The 18,487-nt window shown below is 38.5% G+C and overlaps 2 protein-coding genes across 9 annotated transcripts in view; one reads left to right on the forward strand and one right to left on the reverse strand.

Moving 5' to 3' along the window:
• The window catches only part of LOC134869505 (3',5'-cyclic-AMP phosphodiesterase 4D-like), a 100,788-nt gene extending 88,457 nt beyond the window's left edge, over positions 1 to 12,331 (forward strand). For all 8 annotated transcript variants that reach the window (XM_063891176.1, XM_063891178.1, XM_063891177.1 and 5 more), the window contains 8 exons: positions 2,958 to 3,130; positions 3,217 to 3,315; positions 4,228 to 4,392; positions 4,478 to 4,577; positions 5,102 to 5,256; positions 6,073 to 6,195; positions 7,252 to 7,434; positions 7,700 to 12,331. In XM_063891176.1, the coding sequence (XP_063747246.1) occupies positions 2,958 to 3,130; positions 3,217 to 3,315; positions 4,228 to 4,392; positions 4,478 to 4,577; positions 5,102 to 5,256; positions 6,073 to 6,195; positions 7,252 to 7,434; positions 7,700 to 8,248 (1,547 nt within the window). In that variant the 3' untranslated portion in view covers positions 8,249 to 12,331. The remainder of the gene's footprint in view (positions 1 to 2,957; positions 3,131 to 3,216; positions 3,316 to 4,227; positions 4,393 to 4,477; positions 4,578 to 5,101; positions 5,257 to 6,072; positions 6,196 to 7,251; positions 7,435 to 7,699) is intronic.
• Positions 11,384 to 16,210, reverse strand: ifi30b (IFI30 lysosomal thiol reductase b). Its single transcript, XM_063891186.1, has 7 exons — positions 15,970 to 16,210; positions 14,706 to 14,894; positions 14,557 to 14,628; positions 14,385 to 14,474; positions 13,549 to 13,701; positions 12,869 to 12,937; positions 11,384 to 12,621 (listed from the first exon to the last, which is right to left on the reverse strand). Exons 1-7 carry the CDS (start codon positions 16,186 to 16,188, stop codon positions 12,562 to 12,564), a joined length of 852 nt encoding a protein of 283 aa, XP_063747256.1. The 5' UTR covers positions 16,189 to 16,210; the 3' UTR covers positions 11,384 to 12,561.
• Positions 16,211 to 18,487: the final 2,277 nt, after the last annotated feature.

An 18,487-nucleotide genomic window follows, 5' to 3' on the forward strand; every position in this document is an offset into this window, starting at 1 on the left:
TCCTAATGACTGGTGTTTTTGATAAAAATGGGGTGCATGACAAATTGTTCTAACATATATACAACACATTTGTCCTATCCCAAACATATCAGTGTCTGTGGTGCTGTCCAGCTTATCTAACAAGAAGAAACACATTTGCATAATTGCATAAACTCGCTTTGTTGAATGTTCTGCCGTCAGCATTATGCAAAACTGCTTCTCAACACATGTGATGTAAGCATGGCGTGCTTTATAAGGGGTACCGTAAGAAAAGGAGATTGGATGATGTTTTTATTACAGCAAAAAATAAGAAATATTTTAAAGTTGGGGAAAAGGGGAGAGCAGAAAAAACGGCTTTAAAATGTAAACAGGTAAAGATTATGATTGTTGTAGAAAAGACAAAATAAGTAGAGACATATTTTAAAAAAGGATGAGATGGAGGGAACTAAAAATGTAAGTAAAAGATATATGTTAATATTAAAGAAATGAAATTGCTTTCAAGCGGGAAAAAAGTGAGACAGGAGTATTTATGAAGAAAGAGGGAGAGGAGAATTTTAGCCTTTTGGAAAGAGAAAAGGATATACGAATTGTATTTCCTCTGATAACAATGTTATTGTTAATGTGAGAAAGATTTTTAAGAAACTGAAAATATGAAGAGAGCATTGTTTATAATTAGAGGAAGGGGGAGAGGGATTGAGAAGATGAAGATTGTTCCTTCCCTAAAAGAGAAGGAGGCGCGACCACAGACAGCATTCCCGGACACATTGTGTGGCGTTGTCGTAGCAACAGGGTGCAATATTATTAGACGGCATGTTGCATCAATAGGAGGCTCAGTCTTCAGCAGCGGTGCCGGCAGGATGGAGGTCCAGCTGGATGAAGACGGAGCTGCTAGTCGACTGCCGTTTTGACATGAGTGCCTCGGCATCAAGCCCTGCCGCGTTTGGAAATGAACACCATGGCTTTGGGTGTAAGGAAGAGGAGGCACTGTGAGAGAGGTGAGAGAGGCCAGACAGAGCCTCGTGTGACGCTGCCACTTAGGTCCCTCTGCATCCTTATGGTGGCGTGTGCTTGTATCTGCGTTCATATCTGGATGTTGTTCAAACAATCATTCCTGCCGTTCTAATAAAGAGAGGTGGATGCGAGATACTCAGGATGATGTGTGGGCGTGAGGGAAAGGAGGCTGTCTGTGATGTCAAAATGGGATAATTTTAACCTCGGTTTGTACAAATACGGATGAGTCATTTTCACTATCGTGTCTGCTGGGACAGCACCTCTGTGTCAACAAGTCATATGGAGATTATGTTGATTCTGTCGGTGGAAACCTCGTTTTCATTATTTATGTTAGCTGAAAGGATTACAAGCTTGACTGTTTTTTAGAAAGAAAATTTCCACACGTGATGATGCCTTTTCAATCCCATGTTTGGAAAAAAACAAGAAGCGCTTCGTCATCAGGCTCAGGACAATCCTGAGCTACTGAGACGCTGACAGCTTTTACCCATCATCCTTAGGTTTCTACTACAGGTGTTCTGCACTTGCTGCCATGTAGTCCGTTCATATTTATTAATCTACACCTTGCTGTGCTCGGACAATACAGCTTTGTACTGCAGGTGTGCTTCGCTAAACCAACTGTATAATTCTTGTTTGTCAGTGATCTTTCAACCGTACTTTATACGCAGTTTAAACTGTGTACGTGAATATTGCTTACATTTAAATGCATTTGTTTATTTATTTTTTTAACCTTGTAATAAACATTTTACAGACATTTTACACTGACTCAAAACAAATAGGGTTTCATTATATGACACACTTCATGTGACCTACTGTATGTACAGTAATGCACATTAGCTGTATGTCAAACTACATGAAATTGGCTTGTGCTAGGCGTCCTTGTCGTACAGTGTTAACAGTTTTAGTGACCGCAGCAGTAACAGCAGACGTACAGTTATAACTGTATTCGTTTTGGAGAAGTAGAAGTTGCTGTAACTCTACTTTGGCTGTTTAGATAGTTATTGTCATTCAGGCTGATGTTAGCAGCAGCAGTATCATTTAATTATCAGGAGTAGCAGGTGCATCATTAGTGTTCGAAATGAACATGAGCTGGTGCAGTCACTAGTTATACAATTCTCAATGTGAGCTTTAGCAGTATTTGCACCAGCAGTAGTAATCATGCATGATTAAAGAAATGCTCACTGAATAATAGTTGTTTTTTGTATCAGTAGGTGTGATAATAACACAAATATTGGTTATAGCTGAATTGGTGGTAGCGTAACTATAGTATTACCACTGGTCGCAGCAATAGTTAGCAGATGCATTAATAATACCGTTAGTCAATGTACTGGTAATAGAAGAATCAAGCTGTGTTCACACCAAAATTCTGAGAACATTTATGCCTTGCACCACTCACTCTGATACAACCTCTGGAGTGTTTTTTCAAATCTTGTGAATAATAGTCCTTATTAGACTATGGGAATCGATACAAGCATGAATGAGTAAACCAAAAGCATGAATCGAGTAATTCATTCATGTTTGCAGAACATCTGACTCAGGTTCACTTTGCTTCAAGTGCTTTTCTTTTTGTTCTGTCTCTGTACAGTCCTGACGATGAGAGCTGCAGACGACCACAATAACAATGTCCTCCATTACTGATTGACATCCTAGGAGCATACAGCTCATCAGATCATATTTCCTTTAGCTGTGAGCATTAATACTCCAACACAACGTTATATTTTGTTCAATTTAAGAAGAGGTCATATATTCAAAAGCACCAACAGAGATATAAGAGCTCTTAATTTGCTGCAATTATGACACAGAGACGGTGTGGATACAAGCTTGAGTCAGACTCTGTCCCACTGACATTGTGACAGTGGAGCTAAAGTAGAGCAAATCAAATAAAGTCTGATATTTAAATTACTTAAAGATTGACATATATACGTATATTCAACGGCATTCATCTATATGTCTGTTTGTGCATGTTGCAGAGAAACAACATGACGTGGAGATCCTGTCTCCACCTTCTAAGGAGAAGGAGAAGAAGAAGAGGCCGATGTCACAGATCAGTGGTGTGAAAAAGCCCACACAGAGCCCCAGCTTAGCCCCCAGCTGCATCCCTCGCTTTGGAGTCAGCACACCACACGAGAGCCTGCTAGCAAAGGTGGGCCCACTCACACAGTAACACACTGAGAAACCCACACACAGAAATGCCCTGTGTCTCATAGATGTCCTGTTTTCCTTCTCCAGGAGGTCGAGAACATTAATATTTGGGGTCTGGATGTTTTCAAGATAGCAGAATTTTCTGGAAACCGCCCTCTGACGGTGATCATGTACTCCATCTTCCAGGTAGGATCTCTCACAGCCCAAAGTCTGATAAACATGATGAGTAATACATTATAAAAGTTCAAGGTGATCTTAATCACTCATAATCCCACGAGTTTAGAGACATTATGTTCTGTATGGATCTAGTACAACTGTGGTATGATGGAGAAACAAAGAGTAAGCTTTACAGAATGTGGTTCTGTTACACTGATATATGATTGGTGTGTTATACCAATGTTTTGTTGTCGATAAAGTTAATTTTATTTATAATTTAGTATATATGTGGTTAGCTGTCACCTTGTGGGTTTTTTTTATCTGGCAAATGAAAAAAAAGTAAATATTTTTAACAAAAAAAACACATTTCTCTGTAGGGTAAATGTTTTATTGTTTTTTGTTCTGTCTTTGGGGAAGTCATTTTTATTTATTCATTTATATTCTTTCACCCTCCAATTCTTTTTTTAATTTCCATTATTTTTATCTCGATTGTCATATACAGTATATTATAAATATATTCTCTATTTTTGTCTATAGTTTTGACTTTAATTTTAGCTTTTAATTTAGCAAATGTTATGTCAGCTATCAGCATGTGTGTGTTTATACAGATTGACGAGATGTGACGCAGAACAGAAAATATGAAAATATTTCTCCCTGCAAACTGCAATATTTATTATTGACAATAACTGAAAATACCCTTGATAGAAAATTAAGTTTATAGATAAAAATGTTTACATGATTTAGCATATGGGTGTAATTGCAGTGAGGAAGTTACCTCAAAGTTGTATTTAATACTGTGACCCACAAAGTCTAATTAAAGAAGGGTCTGCAGGTTGCAGAAAAACTAAATGTGACTGATGTATGTGTTATTTGAAGTTACACCACAGAAGAGAAAAGTTTTCCTTAATGTCACTTTGATTCTCTTCTCTTCCTCTCCATCAGGAGCGTGACCTTCTGAAAACCTTTAAGATCCCAATGGACACCTTCATCACCTTAATGATGACCTTGGAGGACCACTACCATGCAGACGTAGCTTATCACAACAACATTCATGCAGCTGACGTGGTGCAGTCCACCCACGTACTCCTGTCCACCCCCGCTCTGGAGGTGAGCTGAGGAAGCTGGTGTTGTTTTACTTCCTGATCATAGTCACAATATGAGTTACAATGTTTTCTGTTTTCGTTTATTCCAGGCGGTGTTCACAGACCTGGAGATCATGGCTGTGCTGTTTGCTAGTGCTATCCATGACGTCGACCACCCAGGAGTTACCAACCAGTTCCTCATAAACACAAGTAGGTTCCCCTCTGTCTCTGCACACAACTACCACAATGTTCAACAACATCTTATACACCTGAGCGATTTCAGATTATCTCAAAAAATGATCCCTTATTAAGAAAACACAGATCATCTCAACTTGCAGTTTGATTTTAAAATGTAATATTTGTAATATTCATTTAACCAGTTAAAGATGTAAAAACTGGAAATATTTATAACATTTAAAAATCACTTTTCATATTCACAACACTTAATTTGTTGCCTGGGTTGTCATTTGCAAAGGTACATACTGTAGTACAGTCACATAATGAAGGAACAATTTAAGCACTACATAATAAAAGAAATACAAGGTTAATAAAAACAGGGGACATTTAGGACATTTTCAGTCTAATTTGACATTTTCCTCAGTAATCAAGTGATATCCTGACAGATGTGACTTTTTACTTGAGTATAATTTGTTTCGACTCAGTACACTAAACTAATAAAATGATATTACGTCACTGTTATACGGTTTTGACAGTTTCCACCCACTTCTCTGCAGGTTCAGAGCTGGCGCTGATGTACAACGATGCCTCGGTGCTGGAGAATCACCACCTTGCTGTCGGCTTCAAACTGCTGCAAGAAGACAACTGTGACATCTTCCAAAACCTCAGCAAGAAACAGAGAGAATCCCTCCGAAAGATGGTGATCGACATGGTGAGACTGCTGCACCCCAATGTGATATCCTTTTCAGGCATGCTCGACCAGAACTGTAGCTTTAGATTTAGAGCTGCAACAATTCAATTGACAGCAAAAGTAATTGGCAGCAATTTACGAATTTGAGATGGGAGAATGGCAAATATGGAAATGTTTTGATTTCCTGTGTTTTATATCATGTTATACAACATATCTGGTTTTGTACTGACAAAACAAGATGTTACCTATGAATATAATATAGTTCAGCCCTATTAAAAGTGTGTTTTTTATTATGCCTTGTTAATAAGTCAGTAAAGTCAAAAATCTTAAGTAGTGATTGAGAAACGTACTGTACAGTTTCAGCTTCTTCCTTCATCTTCAGCTCTATGAAACAAACAAAAGACAAAGTGTTTTTAGAAAGAGGCAACACACAAAAACGTTCCTAATTCCAAGTGTTTAAATAATGCCTGATGTTAAAAAGATAATATACAGTATAACCTGACACAAAAAGACTTGACTGTTTCTAAGGATTTCATTTTTTAAATAAAAAAAATTATAATAATACCTGGGTACAGATATCCTATGAGAGACTGAGAGACAATACAATCTGTGTGTTATTTTTAGAAGCACATTTAGTAACTCGTTACAAAGGCGGATACATTTTTAGAGAACCACAAGAACATTAGTCCCTAACTGCCACTGAACTCACATACTTTTAAAAAGAGACTCTGAAAGATAAACAGTTGATCACGTCATGTATTTAGGGATGTACAGGTCACATGGGAAGTATGAGCGTGCATCATTCCGTCGCCCGATAATGTTGACTCTCTTCATTAGGTGCTCGCAACAGACATGTCCAAACACATGAACTTCTTGGCGGACATGAAGACGATGGTGGAGACCAAGAAGGTCACCAGTCTTGGCGTCCTACTGCTAGACAACTACTCCGACCGCATCCAGGTGAGTACCCCACCCCTTCTGAAAATCAGAACACTGAAAATCGTGTAAACTCATACAGAAAGTACACACTTCTTAAATAAAATCATGCAGACAAAAAAATATAATTATTCTGTCGCCATAGTCAGAAATTATCCTATTTTTTTTAGCAAAAGTACTCTGAGTGAGCAGTAAATAATAACCAGTAGTTGCAGGACATTGGCAGCAGCATGTTTCACATGATGTTTCCTCACTGACCTTCACAACCAACTGAACAGCTGTTTGTATGTTTACCAGCGAGTTAGTGCTGCTGCCTGCTGGTGACAGAGGGGTCATTGCATCTAAACAGAGCTGGACTAATCTGCACTGTGGAATAATAGATATTGTAGATAGGTAGTATATTGATCCCAAATTATGGAAGTATTTAGTTAAAGTGGCAGTAGTGTATTCAGGCTTTAAAGTCTTAAAATATTTAAAGGTGAAAAAAACTATAAACATAATAAAATTAAAATTAAATAAAAACAATAAACAGCAGCAAGTCTATATACATATTTACAGTATGTAGAGGTGTGTTAGGATCCAGGCGGTAAAAAAAAGGGGAAATACATACATATATATAATGGAGCTGAGCTGGGGGGGAAAAAAAGAAACCTGAATTCCCCAGATTAAAGTCACAAAATCCCAAATGTACAAGAACAATTTCTGAATGTCCTCTGAAATTAAAATAATAGAAATTAGCATGTGAAAAATAATTGTGAGTATAACTCAAAACATTCTGAGGAATCAGAAAAGGTGTCTTTTTATCAAAGAACCTTATCACTTCACGATGCAAGGTTTGATCATCATTACGGCCACATCTCAGAAACTAAAGACTTTATAATCTATTTCTTTTCCTCGAAAATTCTCATTTAAAACTTTAACTCTGGCAACTACAATGGCTCTATTAAGACTTCATAGGACAGGGTTAAGATAAAGTAAAGTAAATTGTTGTTATAATTCTGAACTTATCACCGCTGCTACTTCTGAGTCATTGTGGTTGAGGGTTTGAAAACAGAGTCTGACTGAGCATGTCTCCTCCAGGTTCTGCAGAACATGGTCCACTGTGCCGACTTGAGCAACCCAACCAAACCGCTGGAGATTTACCGCCAGTGGACGGACCGCATCATGGAAGAGTTCTTCACCCAGGGAGACCGAGAGCGGGACAAAGGCATGGAGATCAGTCCCATGTGCGACAAACACAACGCCTCCATAGAGAAGACCCAGGTAACCACTGACACACAGGGAAGTAGGGGAATGGTGGAAATGTTTAAAACTAGTTTAGTGTTTACTTTCAAAAGGAGTTGATGTTGTTTTGTGAATCTAGGTTAACATCAGAGCACGGAAGCACAAAGTCACAACTTGTAAACAGACATTTCACACCTGTTGCATTTTATTTTTTACTCATTGAACTCCTGTCAAATTTGTGTGTTTATTATTATTATTATTATTATTATTATTTATAATAATAATATATCATTTCTATGACCAGGTGGGCTTTATTGACTACGTTGTCCACCCTCTCTGGGAGACATGGGCGGACTTGGTGCATCCTGACGCTCAGGACATCCTGGACACACTGGAGGACAACAGGGAGTGGTACCAGAGCATGATCCCCCGCAGCCCGTCGCCTACCAGCCCCGAGGAGCACCTTGTGGAAGCGCTGCCAGGAGGAGGAGCTGTTGGATTGGGAGGGGCTGTCTCCTCAGGAGGGGGAGGAGTGGACAAGTTCCAGTTTGAACTCACTCTGGAGGAAGAGGAGGAGGACGAGGAGGAGGTGGAGTTTGACCTGGAGAGCCCCCTAGAGGAGGAGTCAGGTGGGGAGCGGCAGCGGGACTCATCCTCCCCATCGTTGTCCCCAGACCCCCGCAGCAGGTACCGCCCCCCTTCCCCTCACCCGTCCCGGACCCTGAATCTGGCTACCATGTCGGTGCGGAGCCCCCACAGGATGCTGGCCTCCCCGGGACGGGAAGGCGCCAACAGGGACAGAGAACTGAGCCAGGAGGGGGACGGGGTGGCGTGCCTTCGTATGGGCACGTAACAACCAGCACAACCTGCCCCCCCTGAGAGACAGGAGCGCAGGATGTGGAGAGTCGGAGGCGGGGCAGGCCCTTACCGATAAAGTCTGTAAAATCACTACAGTCCCTTTACACTGGAGACACCCGCTCTGGAGCACAGAGGGACGTTCCCTCTCCTGTTTTATTTTATATTTCGACAAGAAGAATTGTCTCAGCCTCTTTTTGGGTGCCTGATTGTGTCCGTCTTGCTTTGTTGTAGCTTCAGTTCGGAGTGTCCCAGACAGAGACTGCTGCTTTTTAACTAGGAAGAGTGGAGTGGAGCCGAGGCGGGACACTCTGACATGAACAAAAGGTAAAGGAAATGTCTTCCTCTAAAATAACTGATTGTGACATTCAGACTCGAGAATGAGGATGTGTTGGTTTGACAGGGTCTTGTAAATGATTTTGCACCATAGTTTTGAATTTTAGGATATGGAATTACTGAGTTCAGTTCAAATAAGTGAGTATGATTTGTTTGTTTGAGAATGATGTGAGAAATGAATTATTTTACCAAATACAGGATGTAGGTGAGAGAGAGTCGAAAGACCTAAACCTCAGGGTATGAAGTGAAATCTAATGTAGCATGGATGTAGTGGGTTCCCCTGACCTGACCCTCGAACCCATCTGTCTTTCCTGTTTGATTTACCTCCAAACTAGAGACACACCTGAGCCTTTGTCTAACGGTGTGTCTCTGCATTTATTAAAACCCTTTAATAGAGAATTTGGCAAATGAAGCAATCTTATAGTATATATTTAAACCTGATTGTAGCAGCACAGAGATTGAACACTAAGGAAGACTGAACCCCAGTCTCACCTGTTGAAAATATAAAAGACACCACCTGTATAATTAGTTTGGGCTTTATTTTTTTTACCTGAGGAGATTTTAAATGTTGTCATACTTTTAGTGTTTCAAACTGTTCCTTGTTGTACATTTTTGCTGGTCTTGTCTGTGTGTATGTGCTTGAAAAGCATTTTTTATCAGGGTGCCTCCAGTCCGCAGTAGCACTTTACTGTCTCTGCCCTTCAGCTCTTTTCTTCAGTCACACAAAGGGCTTTGTCCACTGCAGGCCAACTGATGATCACACAGCACGTCTCACTCCAGAAGGCAGGGCAGGAACCTCATCGGTGATCAACAATTTCACAAACTTACTGGACCAATAACAAAATTCACAACCTGATAGTATAAGAACTTTTCTGCTTTGTCAGAAGCTTTAGTTGCTCTACTTATTTCCACCTCAATGTCTGTAAGAAGAAAATTATTACAGGTGCCAGGTTTTTTGACCCTGGTTGCAATTTTAAAGGAAAATGTATTACTACAATGTTCTATAAGTTTATCCTAGGTTCAAGATTTAAAACCCATCTGCCTTTTTAAATCTACAAAGTCAGTCTTTGTTGTGAATTGAGAAATTGTTCCCAATTGCTCTGCTAAATTACAAATTATTATGATGTAGGCAAAACATGTGAGAACAACCTTTAATTCACTTCAATTTGCCTGACTGCAGCCCACAAACAGATACGAGTTTGCTGTGATGATTCTTTTCTTACTCACACGTTAAAGGATATTGCTGGTGTTATTTATACAGTTTCCTTGTTGTGAGCAGATCCCATGAAAAGATGTAATGTTAGTTTCTAAATACGTTCTTCCTTCGGCTCTCAGCCCAGAGACCATTTGCTCTTACAGATGTCGTAAATCTTTAAAAACGTGTCACAAATATAAAACATTTGTTTTTATTTCAACTTTTTTTTTACCAAACATGACTATTGTACTATTTATATCTGATTAAACAAGTAATAATATATACTGTATATAAATATTATTATATTGTGATTAGAAATTAGGTATTTATTTCCAACAGCAGGACAGTGGATGTGGGATTGATCCAAAATAAGCTATTGCACATGTTCATAATGAAGCAATATGTCTCTGTGTGGCTCAGGATGTCTTTTAAATATTTCCTGCACAACAATGGAGGTCTATGGCACAGCTGTTGCTTTTTTGTTTTTTCACAGGGGTTGTTGACAGTAACAAAAATATGAAATATATTGATTGATACGTTTTATTATATTTACACCTCATAATGAATGCCATGATGAAGATTATTTTTTTTCTAGAAATACAAAAACAGATTTAGATTGGGGATTTCATCTTTCCAGATAAGTCACCATGCTGTTCCTTTCCTGCCCTGCGGACTAACTGATGAAGAGATCAGAAGTTGCTGACAGAAATTAATCAAACTAAACCGATTCTCCTTTGATAGAAAGTGCCCGACTGGGATATGACTGTGCCATAAGTGTTGAAAACACACACCTGCCAGCCTACAATGCTGTACATTTTTACACTAGAGATTTTAACCTGATGATTGTATCAAAGTCAATGAATTTATAGAGTTAGTTTTTACGAATGATACGTGTTACCAGTATTTAAAGCAGACCGTCTGTTAGATTTTGTGCAGCTCATAATCAGTCTGTTCAGCCCTGTCCTAACCAGAGAGGTGCAACTTGAAAATGTGTGTAGTTTCAGGAGTCGCTGAGGTAGAAAGACCAGGAAGCAAGCATGCACACAAAGATAGGATGCACTTCCTGGTCAGGCAGTCATAGAAAACACTAGAAACAGTATTTCATTAACTCACCTAGTAAGCTTTACTGATCAGCCTTACATGTGATAGAAGTGGTTGGAGCCTATTGTTAAAGGACCATTATGCTGTTTTAACATGCCGAGCCAAAGCTTCGTCTGGAAAAAAAGAGAAAACTGCTCCATCCAGGCTTTAGAAAACAATGAAATCTCAAAACATCAGAATATACATTATATATGTTTTTAGCCTGAGATATATTATGTAATGGATTATGTATACAATTCCATATTTAATATATTTCAAATATTCAAAGATTAATTGAAAAACCTCCACAGAAACAAAAAAAAGACATTTGACACAGCGTCATAATTATACAGTTGTCATGACAGCAGCAATATTGTGTTTCCATCCTAAATATTAAGTATGTTTGCTTGAAAACTATTACAGATTAAACTTTTAGCCTTTTTCTTAAAAGTTGCTCTGTGGTTCATTAAGTTCCCTCTCCCTTTTCCAGCTTTGGGTCTTGGAACCAAATGTCTTTAAACGTTTGTGTGTGCGGTACAGACCTTTAATTCACACTGGTCCCAAGTTAAAGTACCCGCTTAACATCGGTTTAGAAGCACATTTCCTTAAGTTAAAACAGGAGCTAAGACCAAAAGCCAGTTAGTCTTAAGTATTTTGTATGTTTAGTGCTTTCCTCTCTGTGACAGTTAAAGCAAAGAAGCAGTCCATTAGCTCTTCTGAAGCCCTGAATAGTTACAGTAGCCCCAACAGTGACAGTAACTGTAAATGAACAGAAGAGCAATGCACAAATTCATTTTAAGATCTTGTTTTAAAGTTCCTACTTTTTCAGGCAGAAAATGCAAGTAAAGCTTTATTTGTATGGTCATTTTTAACAGTTACAAAATGCTTCACACACATCCCAAAAAATGAATACAGTAAAAAAAAAAAAAAGAAACTGTAAAAACAAAAGAAGACACACACTAAAAAATAGAAAGATCAAAAAATGCAAAACAAGTTCATGTCATTTCAAACATGTAGGATTACTGATATGAAATATTGGACATTGGATTTCAGATTCAGTGGCTCGGTGATTGTTGGCGTTAGCTCGGCATGTTAGCACAGCAGTGTCGCTCTTTACAGGAAGACATCAGTGCCATACAGTGTTAACCGTCTCTCTATTGTTGTGTCGCGCTGATGCTGCCAACATTAATGTTCATGCTGTCTATTTACTCAGCCTCTGTGTCGTGCAAACCTCTATAAAAAGATATTTATTCTTAAAACATGTCTGTCGAGACAAAGTACTGTATCATAGGACATTTGATTTTATGTTCTGGAGCCTAAAAATCAAGTATACATTCAAAAGTATTCACCTGCCACTCCAATGTTTTGTTTGTCGAAGAAAATAACTATTTTTGTTTCTCCTAAGCCAAAAGACTCTCTGGAGTTCAGGGTGGTTTAAATGAAAATGCCAATAAATAATAGGAAAATTAATCAATGTGTCTTTATCAATCATTTTTTGTTTATTTTATCGACTCTCAAAACTGTGTTTTTTCTAGTGAAAGTACTCTCAATAAAATAACTACGGTAAATGTACACACATTTATTCCACTTTCAAAATAAAACCACACTGCATGATCTCACATCCAGTCATCAACAATATTACACATAATGCTGAAGCTGCAGTTTGGTACGTTATGCATTTTATGATTTGCCCGTTGTGATCAGCAGAAGCTTCTGTTCAGTCTGACCAGAGCTCCGTTGCAGGCTGGAGGTTTCACACCCTGAAGACACAACACACAGTTACAGTCCCATGACGACACAAACTGACTCCCGCAGGTTAACAACTGCCAGATATACAAACAAACAAAACCTGCATTTTAGTTTGGATACACATTTTCAGATTCGAGCAGAACGACTCCCTCCCTCTTTGGCATCCTTTTATACAAGTTTTTATCTCAGCCCTGATGATAGTAACCAAATTACCAAAGTAGAGACACAGTAACAAGAAAAAGATAATATAGTCCTTACTTTGTAGAGTTGGCAAACCAAGCGAAAAAGGGACGACATTGCCTTGTCCTCGTTCTCTTCTGTGTATTCCTGGAACACAAACAGTTTTTAAATCAATTTTAACGCAGCTCTTCATTACAGACCCACATCCAGCAGTAGACTACAGTATCATGATCCTGATCATTTTATTAGATCATTATTTGACCTTCAACTATAATGAAGAAAATGTTGTTTTCTATAAGAACTGCATCCAAATTAGATTATAGCTGGGTCCAGAGAAATAACTGTACAATTTTTACTTCCTTTTTCAGTTTACAGTGCTATGCAAAGCTTTTAGACCGGTAAAGCTTTGGAATATGTTATAAAATGATCTTCAAAAATATTCTTTCAAAAAAAATCTTGGAATCAGTAACATTTATAGCAGGGGAAATTGGGTTGTGTGACAGTTTCTCCATTTTAGAAACAATAAAAACATTTATAAAAAGCAAAGACCATAAAAGTAAAAATGTGCACATTGTACTACAGATTAATGTGGTTGAACAATTGCAAAACAGTCCTTGCTAAATTATGTTGTGACTAAAATGTTCTGAACAAATTAAATTAAAACTCTTATTCTACCGTGTGGGTCAAGAAAGGGTAACTAAGGACTGTATATCTAGGTAACACTTTATTTCCATCATTATTAGCTCAGTGCGTGTTACCCCATAGAAAGTGACCCAGGGGACGTGTGTGTGAGCGGGGTTCAGCGCTCTGGTCATGACAGCATTGGCGTGCATCAGCTGGTGTCCCAGATCTCCCATCACACAGGAGGAGACCCTCGCCCAGGAGACGGAGGGGGCGTACAGCTGTAGACACTGACACACACACACACACACACACACACACACGCATGCATTAGAATAAAGCAGCAGTCTTAAAAAGGTTTATTATTTTTGAAGGAACAATATTCCACTTTTCACATCAATAATGTACTGAGCTTCTTACTGTGGTTCCTACAAAAATCCCAGATTAAAAAAAACGCCTTTTTGGTTAAAAAAAAAAATCTGGTTACTACTTATCATGTACCTAAAATGTATAGGTGCTTGAATTCTGTGGTGTTGTGAGCTTTCCTAAGCCAAAATCTATTAAGGATTTTAAGAAAAGTGATGTATAGAGAATCGATTGGAGTCGAAAAACTCTGTCTGAAGTCCCTGAAGAGAATTGACCTTAACACAAAAGAAACATTTAGCTTTAAATTGGATTCAGCTTCTGCATGACTTATTAAGACATGGATGCATTCTTAACAAAACCAGATTGCTAGTACTGGATTTAATTTCAAAGCTGCTTTATGATACAACAAAACACCACTGAAGAAATTATAGAACAGTAGATAAGTCGATATACAAAGCTATAGCTGGACATTTATCCACCTTTCTCCATGTTTTTACTTACAATTTCTAGGACCAGAGTTGAATGAAATATAAAACCCTGCTTATTCATCCGACAGCACACTATTGCAAATAAAGTTAGAGCTTGGGTTTTTACTGTCAATACTCACAGGTTGGGCAGCATTCAAGACATTTGCAGCAGACTCCATGCAGTAGATGATCTGAAAGGCTGAGTGTCCGGTTAAATGGATGATACAGGCCTGAGGAACAGATCAAGCAATCTCAGGTCAGCATGTTGCACCATTAAAAAAAGTGACAGTGTGGGTGATGAAACATTCAAACCTCAATTATGTTCCCTCTGCATTCAGGCTCTCCGTGCTGACAAGTGAAGGGAATATTTGCTGATGGAAGCTCCTAAAAGAATAGTTTGAACTTTTAGTTTGCATATGATCGTATTTATAGCTATTTACAGAGGACGAGGATCAGGGTACCTTGGCGTTCCCGTAGGGGACCAGAGTGACAGTCATGATGTCCTGCAGCATCGTCCAGGTGGGGAACAGCTGCTGGGAGATGAAGCCTCTGCAGCCTGGACACAAAATCTCATAGTACAGAGTGACAGCGACAGGAGGAACAGCCTTGCTCGGTCTGGTAGCATTTAACTCCATACACTGCTTCTGAACCTACAGTACACAGGGAAACAAAAATAGTTTTTGAAATGTGTCAAAAATATAAAAGAGATACAGCTTGTGATGACCTAAGCCGTTCATACCAATATATACTTTATACATCTTTGCATAGATTATAATTTGGTCAAAATAAGCTCAATGTAAAGCAGACGTTGTTAAAAAAGTTCATTTTTTAGTAACTGATGCCAAATTCAAATACATACAATACAGCTTATTTGCTTTTACTTCATCTGATTTCATTGTAAATTGAACCTTGGGGAATTGAACCCGCAAATTTAGGACATCCTCTCCAACGAGAATTTTGAACACTGAGCCAAGGACTTAATTTCAAAGAAAAACAAAACTGTTTATTTTTTCCCCCTCAACTTTAAACAGATTAAGCGTTTGTCCGGTCACATGAAGAACCACTGGTGTTCAATTTCTGAGGCATGACTCTCATTTAAAATCATAGACATGGAGTTTTCATGTTCATCACAATGGTGCTCAATATTTACATCATATTTAATGCACGTTTCTATTAAATAAATCAGTGTTCCCGTTTTTTAAAATATCGGATGGAACAACGTTTTAGACAGAATCAACTTTTTTCTCATACATGCAATGAAGAAACACAGTTTGGTATTTCAGATAGACAATTACATTTACTGCTGCGTTTTCTCACAAGACTATAAGATCATTTATAAAGCAGGCCATCAAAAATGAGAAGATGGAAAGTAAATAGTAAAACATACAGTTTTGCTGTTGTGTACCTATTTTTATTCTAATAAAAACAAGATAAAAGGAGAAATAAAAGTTCAACAGCAAAAGAAGCAAAAATGAGACAAGTATATCCCACTTACAGATATATAACAGAAATATGGTAAAACATAAAACTTCTTTCTCCATATTTAGCTTTAATGGTATTTATTTATCTTCACATCATCATCATAATCATCATCATCTTCCTACATACATAATAGTTGTATTGTGTTATAGGACCATTCCACTTTGTTCCAATACTGAAGCATTTCATGTTTTGACCTCTTATGCTACAGGATGAAATAGAAAGCTGTAAATATTTTCTACTCACATTGCATGCTATTGCTATCTCCAGGGACCGGCACCACTGGGAAGGCGGATAGCGACAGGCCGGTTTAGGGTGAGACCCCTCCGAGCTTCCCAGGGAAGTACAGAAGAGTAAAAACACAGACAGAAGTCCTGACAGCTTCATGTTGATCTGAAGAGTCCACACATACATAGCAGCAGAGAGGACTGAAGCTGCTAAGAGCCGCCCGGTCAGCCCAATCATCCGCTGATTAGCACCGGGTGTGAGTGACTACTGCTGCCTTCATGGAAACTCGGAAATAATGGTTGCTTCTGGCACCATGAACAGGACAGATGAACACATAATATGTTGGTGTTCTAAATAACGTTAAATTAGGCAGTTTAATTGTGGAACATGTAGGCACGCTGGTAAGGTTATTGTGTTATTATGATAACACAATGGTGATAAAGTCTTCACATGAGGGCGTCTGTGGCCTACCCCTGCATGTCGAAGTGACAATGAGCAAGACACCTTACCCAAAGTTGTTCCCTTATACATGTCTAATATATTGAAGTGTATTTAACTGGCATAAGACAATTTGGCGTCAGCTAAATAACATGTTATGTAATGTAAAAGTATGCATACTGGGTTTTATTATTTTTACTATAATGGTAATATGTCGGCCTCTACTGGTCACACACGAACAACATAACTATAATCATTTAATAAAAATCGCGTATGCACACGTCTGCCAAAGTTGAAGCATGCGCAGTATTGTAAAGTGTAACAGCTCTGCAGGTGTGTAGATTGTTGTATACCGCTACTGTATGGTACTTTACTTTGCAAGCATGTGCGTATCATGGGAGGCGCTCCGGTATTTAATCAACAATGTTCTGACTCCTGTCAGTGACTGCAAAAAGTAAGTTCCCCCCTGGTGGTGTTTTTGAGTTATTGCAGCTTTAATTACCAGGACCTTCAGTGTTCAGTGTCATGCATAGAGAGTGCTTCACCACAGAGAGTTGGTTGTCTGAGCCTTGGAGTGGTGACTAGAGATGCACTTGGTTTATTTGAGTTGTTTTATGGCACTGTGATCTTTAAGGTGATGTTGAGGCATTTATTTTAAGTTACGAAAACCGTGCTAACTATGCTAATGCTAATCGCGACGCTAATAGTTAGCAAGAGGCTAGTTAAGTTGCTATGGCTAATTTAGTTAATTGTTGAGCTTTATTTGTGGTGAATGAGTGAATTTGCATTTTATTGCTGCCTTTTATATTATGATTACTTTCCTGTGGGTGCATTTATGTGATATGGTGTGTGTTTACTGGAATGTAATGAGTGTATTTCATGTATCTGTACTGTAATATGTGTGTTCATCTGTGTTGCAGTTTTACCAAAAAAAAAGCATAACTGAGAAGATTCAGTAAATCAACCTCAACCAAAGCTACTGGGTCTCTTTTTATTGGTTCGCTATCTGTCAGCCAGGACAGAATAAACTAGCAATACATTCCTGCGTTAAAATCCAAACTGTGATTACCGTTTGTTCTCGATGATAACACTGGTATGGGTGAGCATTTGAAGCACGGTCGGTCAGCGTGTTTCCCGGCAACTCTGGACTGAAGAAGATTATCTTAATGCTCGGCGGCTCAAGAATGAACAAATGGCAGGAACATGTTAAGTCAGGGAAATGGCTTCTCATTCAGGAAAATAGTCCATTTCCAACGAGCTGTTGCACTATCACTTTCTACTAACTGTAAGGAAATAAATGATTACCACCAGAAGCAGTTGAGATACTACTTTACCTACATTGGTGCCATTTTGGCTAAAAATTACGCTTTTTAATAATGTGCTGACTTTTTTTTTATTATCACAGTTGCCATTGAAAAAGTCTAAAAGAAGCTCATCCAAAGGTAAGACCTATTCTCTTGAATTTGTTGGATGTGTCTTCTATGTTTGGTGATGTAGGCTACATGTTACATTATGTTTGTAAAGTAAGAGGTTGCCAACATTTACAAGTACATTACTTTAGTACAGTTTTGAGATACTTGTTATTTGACTTTAGTAGTTCCATATACTTTTACTGCATACTTCTACTTGATAACACTTCAGAGGTATTGTTCTTTTTACTAAACTTTGCAGATTCATATTATTAAAACCTAATATATCCAACAAATACAATTTGTAAATATAGTAGCAAGCAGCGATGAGGGGGCCAAGCAGTCCAGAAGGCCAGATTGCCATGACAACTTGATGTTATCATGTCAACGGCATGGCCGTAAGCACTCACAGCAAGTTTCACGTCAATTGATCAGAGATTGGCTGAAAAATTATTTGACTTCCTGTCTTGGCGGCTTTGGTGTTGAATTTCATAGGACGGACAAACGCTTATGAAAATATGAAAGCAAATGTGGTGTAAATTGGACAATGTGTGGCCTGTGGAAAAATGTTAAGCCTTTCAATTAAATCCAATATGGCGGCCGCATCAATTAGGCTGACATGACAAGTTGCCATGTGTCGGCCTTAGGACCTCCCACAGTATAAACAGACATATGATTTTTTGTTTTAA

Source organism: Eleginops maclovinus, chromosome 9 (assembly GCF_036324505.1).
Source record: "Eleginops maclovinus isolate JMC-PN-2008 ecotype Puerto Natales chromosome 9, JC_Emac_rtc_rv5, whole genome shotgun sequence".
Lineage (NCBI taxonomy): Eukaryota > Metazoa > Chordata > Actinopteri > Perciformes > Eleginopidae > Eleginops > Eleginops maclovinus.